Source organism: Lepidochelys kempii, chromosome 7, assembly GCF_965140265.1.
Source record: "Lepidochelys kempii isolate rLepKem1 chromosome 7, rLepKem1.hap2, whole genome shotgun sequence".
Lineage (NCBI taxonomy): Eukaryota > Metazoa > Chordata > Testudines > Cheloniidae > Lepidochelys > Lepidochelys kempii.
This window is the reverse complement of record NC_133262.1, coordinates 59,486,755-59,505,014: the sequence shown is the minus strand read 5'-3', so window position 1 is coordinate 59,505,014 and position 18,260 is coordinate 59,486,755. Positions and strand designations below refer to the sequence as shown.

At 44.8% G+C, this 18,260-nt stretch overlaps 1 protein-coding gene across 1 annotated transcript in view; it reads left to right on the top strand.

The window, feature by feature from the left end:
- The window catches only part of VSTM4 (V-set and transmembrane domain containing 4), a 53,802-nt gene extending 37,680 nt beyond the window's left edge, over positions 1-16,122 (top strand). Inside the window, exon 8 of the mRNA XM_073354897.1 lies at positions 15,912-16,122. Coding sequence (XP_073210998.1) covers positions 15,912-16,037 — 126 coding nt within the window. The 3' untranslated portion in view covers positions 16,038-16,122. The remainder of the gene's footprint in view (positions 1-15,911) is intronic.
- Positions 16,123-18,260: the final 2,138 nt, after the last annotated feature.

Sequence of the window (18,260 nt, the reverse complement as noted above, 5' to 3'; positions counted from 1 at the left end):
TGCATGAATGGGTGCTAACTGTGGAGTCCTGGCCTAATTCCAATTGGGTTCATTAACATCCTGCCAGGTGAGAGTTCCTGGAAAGGCTGTTGCATTTCTCCCCAGAGTGGGCAGGTTTCACTAGTGCAGGGTGTGAAGTTTGCAAAGTGCATGAAAGGAATTACATAAATGGAGGTTATTATATGATCCAAACGCTTTGTGCAAAGAACATTGAGGTCACAGAGTAAAACACTCAAAATCATGAGACTGCTGCTACCCTATAGACTATGTGATATAAATACACAAATGTTAATTACTATTATTCTTATTTATTGTGCCTGGGGGCCGCTGCTGTAGCTAAGATGTTTCCTTCTTCAGACCTCCTATTTAAAGATGACATGAGCAGCCAGACGTAGCCCTCCGTTCAGCACTGTACTTAAGCACATTTGATTCCAGTTGCTTTCGTCTCTCTGGAATGCTGCTGGTGAATCTGGCCCCAAATATTTTTTCACTCTCCAGCCGGCTACATCACATATGGCCCCTGCTGAGGCTCAGTCTCTCTGTCTGTTTTGGAGGTGGACAGGAAAAAAAGGCTTTTCAAAGAAAGTGATCTGCTTCATTTTTCCAAAGTAAGTGAAGACTCCCATTCTGTGCAGTCAGCAGACTCTGGGTTAGTGCCTTGCTGTCAGGCTTTAATCTGGAAGCTGTCTCCCTCCCTGGCTGTCTTTTCTTTCACATCAGATTACACCTGGGGACCCACTGGAGCATGAGGAGTACAGTTCATCTGCTGATCCAGGCTTGTTTTTAAAGAACAGAATTCACCCAACAAAAACAATGTGAAAGTATAGGCATACTAGAACTACTGCAGTGTTAGCAACAGTGGGAAATTTCCCAGACAGGTATTTGCAAGGTGCCATTAGCCTTCGTATATAAGTTCCCGGACAAAGTTTGAACCCAATGCCTGCAGTAAAGGTGTGTGACCACATCCTGGATGGCATAAATTGGCATCATTTTGTGGATTTCAGTGTAGCGACCCAATCTGTACCAGATGAGGGTCTGGCCTAATATCCCAGCAGAGTCGAAACCTGCACAAAATGGATTATACTTGTCACAGCCTCTATATAGACACACTCTAATAGCCATTCCTGGGTATAGTAACCCTCCTCAAACAGCAAAGCTGATTGGTGAAACAATCTGACTTAATATGCCATATAGGCACCAACTCTGTGGGTGCTCTGGGGCTGGAGCACCCACAGGAAAAAAATAGTGAGTGCTCAGCACCCACCAATCAGCTCCTTTCCTCCCTCAGCACCTCCCGCCTGCCAGTGATCAGCTGTTCAGCGGTGTGCAGGAGGCATGGGGCGGGAGGGGGAGGAACGGGGGCAGCAAGAGGCAAAGCGAGGGTGGGGTGTGCTCGGGGGAGGGGGTGGAATGGGAAGGGAAGAGGCGGGGTGGGTTTGGAGGGGCGGAACCCTGGGGAAAGGGGTGGAGTGGGGGAGGGGCCTGGGGTGGAGCGGGAGTCAAGTACCCCTGGGGAAACCACGAAGTTTGCGCCTCTGATAAGCCATGTCTCTTATCAATGAGAAAATGTTGTCCCTTTCATGATGTGGAGTGTAAAAAGAAGACATTACAGACCCGCTGGGGGTAACAGTACATCGGGTCGGAACTGGTTGGACAAATTTTTTAGTTGGAGGAAAGAATTTCCTGTTTTTCCTGATCCGTAGTGTTCTGGGATGAAAAACTCAGCTGGGAATCAAACTGGGTGTTCCACATACACGGGCCTTCCAGACCTGCAAAGCTCCAGTTATGATCCAAAAATAGACATTTTGATGCAAGTTTGTTTTCGCAAAAACATTCTGGTTTCATACCAGTGCAGAACCAAACCAAATTTAAAAGCAAGTGTTGCTGTCACAAGAAATTGTCATCCTCTGGTTGGCTCTAGTTAAAGCTATAAACAGCATGGGAATGAAAGCCTAGGTCCCATAATCAATAACAGTTATTACATCTCTCCATAATCAGATTAATAATGCAGCCTAAATGAATTAACAGACATGAATGTGCAAGGAATTTGTTACACTTTTGTAGCAATTTCCTTATGCCAGTTCATAAAAATTACCAAGAAATTTGTAGCCGTTATGTTCAGATTTCCATCAAAACATTTAAGATGCAAATTTTCAAAAGTGCCTGAAATTTCAGGTGCCCCAGCTGAGTTACTGAAGGTGCGTGCTCAAAAATTAAGATTCCAAATTAGTGAACAGCGCTAAGTAGGCCATAGCAATTTGATCTGGGCTGTTAAAAATGGAATAAAACATATGCCCAAGAAAAGCCCACCACAAGGATTTTGGTTAAAAAAAAATCACTCAAAGAGGTCTGAATGTTAAGGATCAAATTCTGCTTTTGATTAATCTGGTGTGAATCAGTGTAGTTATTGCTATGAGGGTAAGTGAGAGGAAAATTCGGGTCTAATTCTGAGCTCAGTTACAGCAGTGGAAATCAAGAGTGACTCCCCTGAAATCAGTGGAGTTACATAGGCACAGGGGAAAGTGAGAAGGGAAATATTCATTTTTCTCCTTGCAGAGTTTAATGAAACTCAGCACTAACCTAATGCTCCCTGTGGGAATCACCCCACACACACACACGCACTCCTCTCCCCTTCCACACAACAGGGCATAATGTGGCATGTTCCATCATTAAAGTGCTCTAGACATGTGACCACTCATGGCACCTCGGGGAGATGGTCCTTATGATCCCTGATGGATAAGCTGGACCACAGAAATCTTAACTGACTTGCCAGAGGTCCCACAGGCAGTTTTCCATCTGAGCTGGAAGTAAGTCCCAGAGGTCCTGACGCCTGTTTTCTCACTGACCATCAGAGCAGGCTGTCTCCCCCAAGGGATTTGGACAGAAGAACTTCTCAAGAAGCCCAGCACTGTGTGACCCTCAATCACGCATCAGTTCACTCTTTATCTGAGGGCACACCTGAGAAGGAGGTGTGCCATGGATGGAGGGCTGTTTGCACCACTTACTGCATATTTCCTATTGGCATTCTCCCAAGGGCACAGCTACCTATGCTAGGCTAAAGGACATCATAGTAATGCCTTCTGCACTAGATCTGCGTTCACAGGTGCTGTGTGGTCACTTGATGATAGTGGAAAGATAGACTTGCTTAGACAGAGCTGTTGCATTGTGAGCTTCTCTTGCAGCCTCTCCCCATCCCCCAACCTGAGATAAGGTACCACAACTATGATGGAAACAGAGTGCTCGGGAAATCCTAAGCCATCAAGGTAGGCCTCAGAGCCACATTACCAAATAATTCCAGTGTTGTGGGAGAGGTTTTATAATAACCTAAATACCAGCAAAATTGTTTCCAGAGGACATGTGCTTTAGGTTTCTGGAAGGATGTTTATAATAAGCTAGAGAATTTCTTTTGTTGTTAATATGCTAGAATTGGTTGCAGTTGAATTTTACAAAAGAATTAAAGAAACTAATATGGTAACCTGCGTAAAATATGGACATAATCTCAATTGAAAATTAAAAAACCCCAAAAACATAATAATGCATTCAAATCCACAGCCCTGCAAAAAGCCTTTTAAAAAACTTTTCTCAAGTCATATTGCTCTTCTTTTATCTGGAATAAAAACTATATGGTCCCCTTGATGCTTATGCCTTCCCCTTGCGGTCCTTTCCCTTTAGTGACAGCAGGAGATGTGCGCAGATCAAAGGAAGCAGAGATGCTGAAATGCAAGGAGGGATGTATATTTATGGGATGCTAGAAGCTCAGAGAGTAAGAAAGGCCGAAAGCCATGGGACAAATTCTGCCCTCCATGCCCCTGGGGATCTTCTGTTGTAGCCAGTGGGAGTCCTGTCTGCACGTATCCAGAAGTGTTTGGTCTTATGATTTTACGCTTCCTCATCTGTGTTGTTTTGCCTGGCCTTCGGCTGTCACGCAGAGATAGGCTTTGGTTGCCCAAGCCCTTGGAGGAGCACAGAGTTCCAGCTTCAGAACAGAGTCTCAATAAAACATCTTTGATATCTTTCACATTGCTGAGCTTTAGCAAATTTAGGGCCTGAGCCATGAAAGTCAAAGACTCCCCATGGGCTTAATGGACTTTGGATCAGACCCATAGCCTGCAATCCTTAATCAAGCACTGACATGAACACCTAGACATAGGTTTTTAAAGAGAGGAATGTTTGGGGGTTAAAACACAGGATTGGGAATATTCCTTGCTCAGCCACTGACTTGTGTGGCCGTGGCCCAATTACGTAACTTCTCCATGCCTCCAAATTGGTCAGATAAATTATTTCTTACAAATGACTCCCTCAGCTACAGTAGTCGAGTGCTTTGGAAAGGTAAAGCACACTAGCCGTTTCATTATTAAGGGTCTTACTTCTTCAGGATTTGGTTTCCATACCTTTTCCTGGACTTTTCTGATGATGTCACAGCCATCTGAGAGAGGGGAGAGGTCCAGGGCTATAGAAGACTGAGACAGGGCTAAAGAAGTCACTTTGGCTATAGGTAAGCAAGGGCAGAACACTTCCAAAAGCTGATGCAGGCTCCCTTTTCTAATATATGCTTATAAAGCTCCTACTTTTAAACTGGATTTTTTTCAGAGCCACCGGGGAGTTTTGGATTCCCAATTCCTATTAATTTTAACTGGGTGCCCAAATTTTGTTGCAGCTTTGAAAAGCTCAGCCTTAATTATTATTCTGTGCTAAGCGCTGACAATCCACTCAGTAGCTGTACAGTACACAACACTAAGGACAGGCCCTGCCCTGAAGAAATTAGAGTCTAATGCTTAATTCATCAACATGACTAGCCCCTGCAAACATTTCTTCCAAAAGGACAACTCCAAAACCTCGGAGGTGTTTTTTTAAGTCTAGGAGGACAGGAAACCAGTGAAGATGTCCAAGGAAGATATGATTTGGTCATATTTCTTAGTGCATATATTTCCCTATAAATCAAACTTTTCCTTCAGTGTGGCTCCCCATAATAAGCATTTACTTTTAAGTATAGTGAATGTAGTTAAATATTTCACATCACTGTCATCTTCTTAAGAAGACACTGAGAGCGCATGCCTACACAGAGCAGGTTAAAAGCATTACAGCTTATGTTTTCCTAAACAAACATCCCTTTGACGGTTAGCTTCCAGGAAAATGTTCCTGGCACTACAGTCAACCATAGTAACTCCACACTCACTGCAGGGAGAACATGAATAGTATGTCCTAGGAGCTAGCACCATAGCATAATTAAGGGGTTTAAGTATCCGTGAATTAGAAACAATCCAATTACTGTCTCAGAAATATAAGCTTGTGAAATACAAAGACATGATTTTAGCTGCTTTACAAACCCTTGCTTGGTGAAACACTTTCCAATATCTGATTGTGACTTTGGGGTGACATTTTTAAACTAGTCATTTTATAGCTGTAGCCTCTTGCAGGCATGGGAACAAATTCATCCTTTACCTACAACATTGTACTCATCTATGTGCCTTGGGTGAGTGATTTTTTTAATGATTGAATAAAATGCCATTCAGGTTGTTTTTCCCATTACAATTATTAACCTGGTAACAGTGAGGCAGTCAATTATATGCCTAAACTGGTACGTTTGCATGATTATTTTTCCAGTTGGGGTTATACCAGGGATGAGTTTGGTTCATTCCCTGAGTGAAAAGTATGTTGTACATTATATATATATATAGACATAGTGATCTGGTGAGTCTGACCACATGAATGATCAGACATGAGCTCCCCCTTGTTGAGTAGGAGTCAAAGACTGTGCCATGTGTTTTTGGAAAGGTTATTTTTCCCAGGATGTGTCAGACTCAGCTGTGAACTCTCAAGATATTAATGATCTCTGTAGGAGTGATATGAAATTGAGCAAATATACATAGAAAATGGACTGATCCATTTTCACAGTCCCTCTGTCATCTTGAAGCCTTTCATCCAGTCCCATTACTCATCTCCTTTCCACACTAGATAAATCTTTTTTTTGCAATCTCTTCTCAGAGACACGTTGTAGGAGTTGTGGTGAAATTAGCAGTTGGGAATTTGAGGGGTTCATGAGGACATTTCTTTTGCACTCCCTGAAGTTTGCATTCACATTCAGGTTCAAATTCAAAGCACAATGCATTCAAACCTGTTGAGTCACAGCGGCTTTCACGCCAAGACCAAAAATCCTCCTAGCTTCACATATGAACAGAAACAGTTTGTGAAACCTTGTCAGACCTTTGGATGGAACTGGGCTAAGCACTGAAAATATACAAAACCCCTTAGCAGATGAGGTTTGTGTAATGACATTTTTGATGTGTCTCTCTCTAATGAAAGTCCCAGTAGAACTCTAACCATTTTTATTCCCCTTCTTGGGATCTTTTTAATCCCCATGATATCTTCTTAAGAGGAGGTGATCAAAATGGGACTCAGTGGACCAAATCCATCCCTAGTGTAACTTTGATGACTTTGGTGGCATTATACTAGGGATGAGCTATTACACTGAGAGGGGCTAAAACCTGTTTGAACTAAGGATGGACGAGCCTCCTGCTTAGTGCCAAAGTCCATCTGTGCAATGACAGTGTAGGATTTTCCTCTAGCAGTTACTTTCCTGGTGAATAAAGAATGGGCACATACATTATCTTGGAGAGGGGGAACGCTATGTGAGAGAAACGACCCTTCTGTCCTGGGCAAGCAGATGTCCCCACCGTGGAAAGCTCGATTCATATTTCTAACTCTAAGGACAGCATCTGACATTCCAATGTCATATTTATTGATCCCTTCATGTGGAAACTCAATTGAACCCTTGACATTTCAGAGCTCACATTGGCCAGCAATTGCATTTTGCTTTCATTTCCAAGGACTAATTCAACTTGCAGATCCAGCTGCATCTTTGCAGAAGTGCTAACTTGTCACAAGTGTCTGCATAAGCGATTTTTAAAACTCCTCTCTTCCAAGGGAAAATCTGACTTTCTGGCTGGATTTTCCGCTGGGTATAAAGTGTGGGATTGTCAAAAGCACCTTGGGTTGGCCAAACTCTGCTCTTATTGAAGCCAACAGGAGTTTTGCCAGTTAAACCAGCACCAAGCAGTTTGGAAAATTTCAATGAAAGTGAAGTGTTCTTGTAGGCCACTTGCTCTCAGTGTTGCACACTGACCCCCTTCAGTGGTTGGATCACAGATAGTTGTTGATGAGACTGCTAAAGCCTTGGTTAACAAAATGGGATCTTTTAGCTCAGGCTTTTCGATCCAAGGCTGTAGCATTATCTCTGCTTCTGAATTGTAAACTGTTTCATTGCTCAAACGCTGTTGAGGGTGAAAGGGTCCATCCTCCCTAGCTCTTGGGATCTCCGGAAGGACAGGACTGCAGGAGTCTCGGAAACCTTCTGCACCTGCCCATGCTCCTTTGTGTGGAACATACAAAATGGGGAGGGAGGTCACTCTGCCTCACTACAGGCAGACTGCAAGTCACAGTTTGTAGGAGAAACTCCGGGCCCGTGGTGGGGCAGAGCACAGTCTATAGCCCGGCACCTTCTGGCTGGGGCCAACAGTAATTAACAGTCTATAAGGGAGTACTGTCTCCCTGGGCAGGGCGGAGCACAGTCTGTGAGCTCCAGGCCCTTAGGCAGGGGCAGACCAGACACAGCAGACAAAGCAGTCTGGGATCTGGCGTCCTGGCTCGGGTGCACGGCAGACAAACGCAGGCCTCTTGGGCCTCAGGTGGGGAGGCTGTCACTCCAGAGGTGAAATGGCAGGGAATAGGGGGATGCGGGCCCACCCAACTCCACCGCGTCTCAGCCCAGGGCCCTAACTGTGGCAGAGTGTTCCGCCACTGGGTCAGCAGGGAATCCCACTGCAACACGCTGACTCACACTCCGGAAGCAGAACTGGACCAGAGTCTGGTTCCCCTAGGCTACTTCCTTCCACAGTCTGAGCGTAGGGCTCTGCAGTCCAAAGGTCCTCTGTCTCCTCGGGGTACTCGGCTGCCGGCAGTCCCCACAGCTCTTCAGGGCATTCGTCTGATGGTGGTCCTGGCAGCTCCTCGGGGCATTTATTTGTCTCCTCTGGCTGCAGGACGCAGCTCCACTCAAAGCCTCTTTTGAGATCCTGTTGAGAGCCCAGCTCCCTGGAAGAGCCCTCTGCTCCCTCCGGTGCTCCAGCCCCAGATGAGCTCCGGGCAGTCCTTTTATACTTCCTGTCCAGACTCAGGACTTCCAGTGGGGTGGGGGGAGGGGGTGCGGCGGATGTAGCTCCACCCACCATGGGGAGTGCAGTAGTCCCTCACTTTCCTACTCGGAGGGAGGCCACTCTGTCTCACTACAGTGCCCAAATATGGATTTCAGCACCTCGCTTTAGTCACTCAGGTTTGAATATTGAGCCCAAGTTCCCGTGTGCCACCTGGGTAGCAAGAATCCCCTGGGGCTTCTCACAGTCAATGGGATTTGCACTAGCATTCACAAAAAACAAAAGATTTGGGGGTCATGATGGATAATCAGCTGAACATGTGCTCCCTGTGTGATGCTGTGGCCAAAAGGGCTAATGTGATCCCGGGATGCATAAACAGGGGAATCTTGAGTCAGAGTAAAGAGGTTATTTTACCTCTGTATTTGTCACTAGTGTGACCACTGCTGGGATCCTGTGTCCAGTTCTGATGCCCCCAATCCAAGAATGATGTTGATAAATCAGAGAGGGTTCAGAGAAGAGCCACAAGAATGACGAAAGGATTAGAATACCTGCCTTATAGTGATAGATTGAGCTCCTTGAGTCTATTTAGCTTAACAAAGAGAAGGTTGAGAGGTGACTTGATCACAGTCTATAAGTCTCTTCATGGGGAACAAATATTTAATAATGGGCTCTTCTATCTAGCAGAGAAAGTTCTAACATGATCCAATGGCTGGAAGTTGAAGCTAGGCAAATTCTGACTGGAAATAAGGCGTACGTTTTTGACAGTGAGGATAATTAAGCATGGGCACAACTTACCAAGAGTTGTGGTAGATTCTCCATCACTGGCAATTTTAAAATCAAGACTGGATGTGTTTCTAAAAGCTCCGGTCTAGGAATTATTTTGTAGTTCTATGGCCTGAGCTATACACGAGGTCAGAGTAGATGATCACAATGGTCCCTTCAGCCCTTGGGATCTATGAATAAAACCTCCTCTGCCCCCTGTGTGCTCACCCCATCTGCTAAACAGGGGGAAATCCCCAGAAAGAGCTCCACCGTCCCAGGGCCTGCAGAGGCTCAGGAGATCAGGAGATTGGAGCAGCCAGGAAGATTCCTTCCTGCAAAGTCCCATGTGGCTCATGGCTGCTGAAGGCCTGAGGACTCATAAGAATGCAGTGAGCTGAATCCACCACCCCATCCCCCCAACCAGGGAAAAAAGGTGCAGCTGGAGAAAAGGAGGCTTTAAAGCAGCCTCTTCAGGGGTGGGGCATGCGGTCCGTCAGCCCCACCATCCTAAGGATCTGTAGAGAATCCCGAGGAAAGCTTGTGGCTCCCAAGAGCTCATTCCAAGAGCCCAACACCCAGTAGCAGAACAGCCACACGGAGTATAATGATGCCAGTGGCTCTGCCCCAAAGAGCTGTGTGCTGCTCCCTCCAATCCCCCTGTGCCCCATAAGAGGAGGCAGAAGCTACTGAGCAGGAGTTTGTGCTGCATCTGGCAACATTAACCATGGGAATTCCTACGGGGCATTCTGTAGGGCACATGTATAAGCCACTGGCCAGTGGATGCTACACGTCCTCCCACCGCACCCTCCTGAGAGAAGATGAGAGTCTGTTACAGCCCCCCACTACACATACTAGCTCTTTAGCGCAAGCTATAGAGACTCATGTTTTTCCCTTTGGAGGTCCCCAGTTCAATTCCCAGGGCTGGCCCACATGGCAGCTGTCCCACATAGTCCTGGCTCCAACAGCCTGGGGCTTGCACAAAAGACTATCTGGACTGAGGGTGTCTCTTCAGTTTCATTCCCTTGCACTCTGTGATTTATGCTGCCTTTCTGCAGAGAGGACCAATGATCTGTCCTTGGGCTGGGACAGTTTCATCTGGCCTGGAGAGGCCTGTCAATGCTTTTTGCTGCTGTAAATATTTGGATGTGACACTGTATATTTATGCGTCTGAGCTGCACCATCTGGATAACATCAGCCCTCTTCATGTGGAGCGGTCACAGAGCAGGAGTGCAAAACAGGATGTTACTCAAATATCAAGTGGAAAGGACCCAAGCTTTGTGTCTGGCATGTGCAAAAGAAAATGAGTGAAAGAGTGTCCATTTGGGAAAATACCAAGGAAAAAGTAATTTATAGCATCTGGGCATGGTTGAAAAACTCAACTCTTGAGAGACCAGATTGGATTGGGGTGGGGGGGAGACTTGGAAAGGTTCATGTCAGAGATCATTTGGATCAAAGAAGCAATGTCACAACTCATGTCTACATGTGGCATTTTTAAGCTAATCATCTTTTCTCTGAAGTAGCAATCGACACCTGACAGCACAGTGCAGTCACCCACCCTGAGCTACCGAGTCAGCTGTTGGCAAGACAGCTTTGGGAGTTAATGTACAACTGGTACTGCTTCATTCCCGCTCTCCTAGTCTGTACACACCCCCAGTTCAGTGCAGCCAGGCAGAGGAGGGTTTCACTCTGAAGGGTTTCTGTAGTACACAAGAGCTAGTATAAATTTTATATTTACGCAGCTCTCTGAGGTACCTGTTTGGGACTCATGTATTTGTGCAGGCCAGAAAATAAACAGGTGGTAATTCACCGGGGCAAGTAAATATAACACTTTCTCTCCATCTCGCCCTTGTTAGAGTCATTCACCATGGCAGTCTGATAGTGGTGCAAGAATGTGGAGACACTGAACTTCATTGCTAACATCTGTAGCTGATGCAGTAGTTGCCGAAGTTTTTCTGTCCATTGAGATTTAAAAATGACCCCCAAGTGGAATCGATCAGGTTTGGGCCTCTTTTGCCTCTTTACGATGGATAGAGGAAGCCCAAATGGCTGGTTTAAAAAAAATCTGCTTGTTTTTTAAATTAGAAATTCACATTCAGCAGGGGTTGGAAGCAGAGAGCTAGCAAAATGGTGAGATCACAAGAGCCGAGAGAGTGAAAGTTCAGCTATTAAGAAGTGGGGGAACATGGGCTATTTTGTCAGACTGCTCAAAATTACCACTTTGGATAAAGATATCCTTGCTTAAGGGTTCTAAACCCTTCACTCCTTCAGCTAGAGCTCACAATCAACATCCCTGAGACCTCCCAGAAGTTCTCTAGCTAAGCCAGACTGGACATTCCTGATAATTCTAAGGTCAACATTAAACAATAATTATTTTTTTAAACCTCACATCTTTCAGGCCTTTTTTGTAAGCCATAAAAAAGCGATAAATGGTACAAACCCACTTTAAAAAAAGTCTTTTCCAGCTCAACTCTAACATCTCAGAGAGTGAGTTATGCAGGCTGACTATCAGGAAAGATATAGCTAGCGGTGAGCTCTATGGAATAGTCTCCCTGGAGAAGCCTCATTACTGGAGTAACTTAAAAACTAACCTGAAGAAGACTTGGAAGGAGAATCATGATGGTTCTTCTTAGTTTTATGATTCTGTGATGTATGTTACACTGTATTGATCACGAAGCCTGAAAAAATGATATTTACCAAGATGAAGGCTCTGAATCTAGAAACCTTGCTTTGGAAGTGATTTAGATTCCGAAGAATTCATTTTTGACACCATTTTAGACCAACCGTCTAATTTTCCAAAGTGCGTAGCAATGTGGTCAGTCATAGTTGTGGTTGCACTGCTAACTAACCCACACACTTCTTTGAAACATAGAGGGTGAATGGCCAGTCATTCATTTCTCTCATCTTCCAGCCCTGCTGGTGAGTTTTTTTGTTATTAAGGGGGTGGTACCGTTCCGGTAACAGAGGGGTGGCATTTTCCCAGCTCTTACCTTGCCAAAATGCTATCAAACGTAAACGAGAGGAGGAGTTGCAGAATTCGTTTTCTTTGCCTGCCTGTCTGAAAATGTATTTTCAGATAAGCAAATCAGCAAAATAGTATTAAACACATGGCCAATGAGTGAAATACAGAAAAGTGCCTGGAACCCCCCAACACACATACACACACACAAAACCCTAGATATTATAGGACCTTTAAAATAGTGTTGGCTCCCATGTACTGTTATTACACATCCTCTGCTGAAAGCTGTAGACACTTCTCAATTTTGAACCTCCTGTGTGTTTCCTCATATTTTCAATCAAATTATTACATACTAGAAATATGCATATGGGAAATTATTCTACACATTTTATGGTGTGCTGTTGCTTGTAGCAGTAATTGCAGTACCTTTTCCACTTATGAAAGTACTAATTTTATTTGGTTTTATTGCTTTTCTAGATGCAATTATTTATTTAGTATGTTTTGGCTTTATTAAATTATGTTTACTATAGGAACATCATAAAAATGTATGAAAGCAACACATCAGCCAACGTTGCCCGATGACCTGTTTTGGGGAATCTAGTGTTATTTTTCATATCCAAACATAATAGAATAAAGTAGGAATAAAGAGATAATCTACACTAGAAAACAATGCAATTTTGAGATAATATAATAAAACACCTGGACAATATGATTTCATGAATCTTAGTTCTAAAATTTACATGAGCTGGGCGTCAGGTGGCTATTTTAGGACACACGGCATTTTCTAAATGGAAACAAACGTGAAATGTAATTAAACAGCAGAGAGGAACGCAAACATGGGTTGAGTTTGCCCCTAGCTATTGATTTCTACAAAGCTATGTAAACATTTCCATTGCAAAGGATGAACTGGCAGAGTCTTGAGCAATGCAGAGCTTTAAACTGGCAATGACCAGTTTGCCAAAGCTCACCAGATTCAGTCTTGGAAGAGTCTCCACCTGCATCATGCAATTTTACATTTAGGGCCCACTCCAGTTCTCATTGAAGACAATGGCAAAACTCCCAGTCACTTCAGGCTTTTAGGGTGGATCTCGTGCTGTATGTTTTACATTGTAGCCTAAATGCTTTGCGTATTCTTACTGTTCTGATTAATGGGACATTAAATTAGCAGAGCTCCCTATTTTAGGTTTTGTATTAAATAAAAGCCAGCTGGGAGGGGGGGGTGAGGGGCACAGACGATTATGAAACCTCCAAAGGGCACTTCAGTCTAGCAGAGAAAGGCAAAACAAGATCCAATGGCTGGAAGTTGAAGCTAGACAAATTCAGGCTAGAAATAAGGAGTACCTTTTTAAGAGTTAGGGTAACTAACTGTTGGATCCATCAAGGGATGTGATGGATTCTCCAACATTGGAGTCTTCAAATCAAGATGGGATGCATGTTTTGTAAAAATGATGTTCTAGCTCAGTCACGAGGTCCGAACTTGACACAAGAATCACTGGGTGATCATGCAGGAGGCCAGACTAGATGATCACAATAGGCCCTCCTGGCCTTAAACATCTATGAAAATGAACAGATATTTGATACCCCAGTTTTGCAGCATTGTGCCACGCAGAAATTGAGGTTGAATGGGATTTACTCATGTACTCGAAGATAAACACATGAGTGTTTGCAGGAGTGAGGCCATTGGTCCTAATCCTGCAAACCACCCTTACTCACCCACCTAGCCCCTCTTCCTGTGAGTTGACTTCAACGAGATACCACTTCCTCAGCAGACTCAACCCGAGGACAGGGGTGCAGGAACAGACCTATGGAGAGGATATAATGAAATGAGATTTGTGCTGGAAAAACGCAAGCAAGTATACTGAAAATAAACACAGATACTGAGTGATATTCAAGGCAAAAATGAAGAGAGTCCAGATAATAGCAACAGAAGAGGATTAAGGGACTGACTCAGAGGGAATAGTCACAGAGTCTGAAAAAGAGCTCTGTGTAAGCGCAAAAGCTTGTCTCTCACACCAACAGAAGCTGGTCCAAAAAAGGTATCACCTCACCCACCTTGTCCCGCTAATATCCTGGGACCGACACGGCTATAACACTGCATATATCAACACTAGTCACTTCAGAGTGTGAGAGACTGGAAGACCCAGGATATAGGTCCCATGTCCTGAAACCAGTCTGAATCCAGATGAATTGAACAGTGATATATCACCTGATGGCTGTTCTGTGGCATATTTATAATTAGTTAAATAAAACGACACGTGTTAACTCAGTTGTCTGTATCTTGTTTTGGGTCAAACATTCACCAATTTTAACAATGCTTTAGCCTCTTTGGGGCAGGGACCTTGGCCTAAGTCTGACCTCATCTAAAACAGGAGAGACCCCATTGAAGTCAAGCACCACAGTGGTGTACAGTCAGGGTAAGAGGAGAAACTGGCCTTTGGCTTATTCTGTAAGGCACTGAGGAGAGTTTTAGGTAATGTAAAAACACGGCATACCAATAACAGCGAGTAAAAGTGGCTGCCTCTGAGTCTGATTGTTGTGTGATGGACACTGGTGCATGTGAGGAGCACAGCTGGTAGAAATTTCTAATACTTCGAAATTTGAAAATAAAGGGGGAAATGGAACATTTTTCTGACCAACCACACGGCTGGTGGCCACTTTTCAAATACTGAACTTTTGAATTGAGAAATACAAAAACAAAAATTCAAATTGCAAAATTTTGGAAAAAAAAATAGGTACAAATTCCCCCCAAAAATATTGTCATAAATATAAAGGGAAGGGTAAACCCCTTTAAAATCCCTCCTGGCCAGAGGAAAAATCCTCTCACCTGTAAAGGGTTAAGAAGCTAAAGGTAACCTCGCTGGCACCTGACCAAAATGACCAATGAGGAGACAAGATACTTTCAAAAGCTGGGAGGAGGGAGAGAAACAAAGGGTCTGTGGCTGTCGGTATGCTGCTTTTGCCGGGCATAGAACAGGAATGGAGTCTTAGAACTTTAGTAAGTAATCTAGCTAGGTATGTGTTAGATTATGATTTCTTTAAATGGCTGAGAAAAGAACTGTGCTGAATAGAATGACTATTCCTGTCTGTATGTCTTTTTTGTAACTTAAGGTTTTGCCGAGAGGAATTCTCTATGTTTTGAATCTAATTACCCTGTAAGGTATCTACCATCCTGATTTTACAGAGGTGATTCCTTTACTTCTATTAAAAGTCTTCTTGTAAGAAAACTGAATGTTTTTTCATTGTTCTAAGATCCAAGGGTTTGGGTCTGTGGTCACCTATGCAAATTGGTGAGGATTTTTACCAAACCTTCCCCAGGAAGTGGGGTGCAAGGGTTGGGAGGATTTTGGGGGGAAAGATGTGTCCAAACTACGTTTCCCAGTAAACCCAGTTAAAGTTTGGTGGTGGCAGTGGATCCAAGGGCAAAGGATAAAATTAATTTGTACCTTGGGGAAGTTTTAACCTAAGCTGGTGAAAGTAAGCTTAGGAGGTTTTCATGCAGGTCCCCACATCTGTACCCTAGAGTTCAGAGTGGGGAAGGAACCTTGACAGATGTTCATGATTATTTTCTCTCTTCCTTCCCGCCAACCCCAAGCAAGTTCTAGTGAGGAGTAAACTGGTTTGCTGCAGCGTAGAGCTGAGAGGAAAACAAGGCCTATTGAACCAGATTTTTTTAAAGTATTTACCCATCTAGTTCCCAGTGAAATTCATAGGAGGTAGGCAGCTGAACACCTTTAAAATCTGGCTCATTGGGTAAGACACTACAGCAGTCCTTCGTACTCAGCCGTCCCACTGGGAGGGCCATAAGAACCTTGTAACTATTTATTTTAAATTTAGATTAAATCTCAGGCAAAACGTCCTAACCGTAAGGCCAGTAGGACAGTGGAACAGATGCCTAGGGCGGTTGTGTCAAAAGGAGGCTGGATAACCGTCGGTCTTGGATGGTTTAGACACAACAAATCCTGCATCTTGGCAGGGGGTTAGATATGATGATCCTTGCAATCCTTTCTAACCCTATGGTTCTATTTTGTGGTTCTGTTTTGTAGCCTAAAATTGCAGAGGAGAACTTAACGTACGCTGAACTTGAGCTGATCAAGCCCCATCAGGCAGCCAAAGGTGTGCCCACCACGACGGTCTACGCCCAGATCCTGTTTGAGGAGAACAAGCTGTAAAAGCCGGTGTCTGGCTAAATGTTCTTTGGCCGCGTTGTATTTAATTCTTGCTGTGCTGTTTATTTATAAAAATCATACAAATGTTCTTATTTTTTTACTTCCATTCATGCACTTCGATTTTTTATGAGACTTTTTAAAAAACTGTAGTTGAAAAGAAATGTAGCAAGTGTAAAATGACAAACCATTGCCACAGAACCCCTTTCTGTAGCACTCAGCAGCACCCTGGGTCATTTGCAATGTTATTTCCACTTCCATGCAAATCTGAGATCTGAACACAAAAGAGACCAGTTGAGATAGAGATGTCCATAGCCAAGCAAGCCCAGAAGCTCCGGTGATTGGATCTACCGCGGTAAGCCTGACACCCAGGGCAAGAGTCAAGCTGGTGAGGAATTTTTCGGTGAAAAATCAGAAAATGCCAATTTATCAAAACCAGAACTTTGCCCAGGAAAGAGTTGGTTTTAATGAATTTTTCAACTAAAAAAAAAAATTTCTTTTCAAGTTTTGAAATTGTCAAAACTTTTCATTTTGATATTTTCTAACTAAAGAATTCTGGTTTAAAACTACTCTTTGTTTTTAAATCGAAGCTAACGATAGTTAAAAAAAAAGAATTAAAAATGGTCAGCATTGAAACAAAAGGTTTTGAGATTACTGAAACAAACCATTTCAATTGACCCGAACCAATTTCCAGCCACCTGCCCTCCACATTCCCAATTTGTGAAGATTTTGACTTATCCAGATTTTGGATGGGATTTTTGGGGCGGGGGGATATCTTGAAAAGCATAGGGAAAGGAAAGCTGTTTCCCATCCAGGTCTAGGCAAACTCATCCACCCGCTTCACCCTCTACAAATCTGCCCAGACCAGGGCGGGTAGAGAGTTGAGCCTAGAGCCCCCTAATGTGTTGTGAGTTGGGCCCAGGATGTTAAGACATCTCACTTCTTTCTGCTCTCTGAATTGATGAGCATGGATCCCCTTTCTCCTTTAGTTTAAAAGAAGGTGGGTGCTGAGCCCCAGGGCCTCTCTTTCTCTGATCTCTGGCAAACGCACTGCAGAGCGCTCCACCAGGGAGGAGACATGGGCTGGGATTTTCAAAAGAACGTGTGAGTGTTAAGGCACAACACCCATTGCAGGTCAGTGGCAGTTGGGCTCCCTTCTGCCTCTCCAGGTCATGGCCCATGTGTAATTCGTCTCTGGGTGGGGACACCAAAGCCAAGATTTTCAATGTTAGGCTCCTACATCCCCTTTAGGCTCCTGAGCCCCTTGTTTTGAGTGTGCGGAGCCCTCAGCAGTTCTCTCGGACGTCAGCGGGAGCTGCTGGGGGCTCAGCACTTTTGAAAATCAGGCCACTTATTGAAGCTCCTACCTATGGACTTTGGAGCCGCACTTTTGGGCCCTTATTTTTTGAAAATCTTGACCAGATTGGCAAAAGCTGCATCCTCACGGGCTGGCTGGGCCTTTTTGATGATGTCACAGCCAGGTGCCCAACAGTGCGCAGCTGGGACCCCACTTCTGAAATGGTCAGACGCTACCCTGCAGCCAGTGTGCCAAGCGCAGGGGAAGAGAGGAGAGATGTTGATGAGGGGAGGACACAGAAAACCAGGTCAGAGGTATCTGCAGGGATGGGAGGAGTGGGGAAGAAGGGTGACAACGTAAAGGAGAAGCTCCCCTTTAGCTCAAAAACTACCCCCTCCAAAGTGCAGCACTCCTCACCCCCCTTTCCTTCCCAACCCAACCCAGTCGTGAAACCTCTCTCAGGTCCCATCCCCCCAGATTCCTAACCCCTGGCCCAGGCTCTGAAACCCAATCCACACGCAGGGAGCCTTTCCTGCTTGGCTACCCCCCCTTCAGCGTCCCCGGACCTACACTCACACACATAAACAGGCAAAGGTCAGCCCCTCCCACACAGCACACGCACCTGTTGCTGCATCTGCAGGAACTTTGGAGAGGGTTTGAGGCTACAGGCAGCAGGGGGCACCACACACTGCATGGGGGACTCTAACCTGCCCTTTGGGCTCTGCTTACTGCCTGGAGCCCACCTGCTGCAGGGAGAGGGTTGCCTGATAGCGCTGGAGCACAACCAGGAGTCTCCCAGTGGTAGCAGGGGCTAGTGCACCGAGCAGAACACCAGCCCTCTCCCTCTGCAGCCTTGAGGGCCACGGGCGGCGTGTGGCCTGAGTGAAGTCACAGCCTTCTGCCCTTCCCAAGGGGAGAGGTTTGTAGCAGCA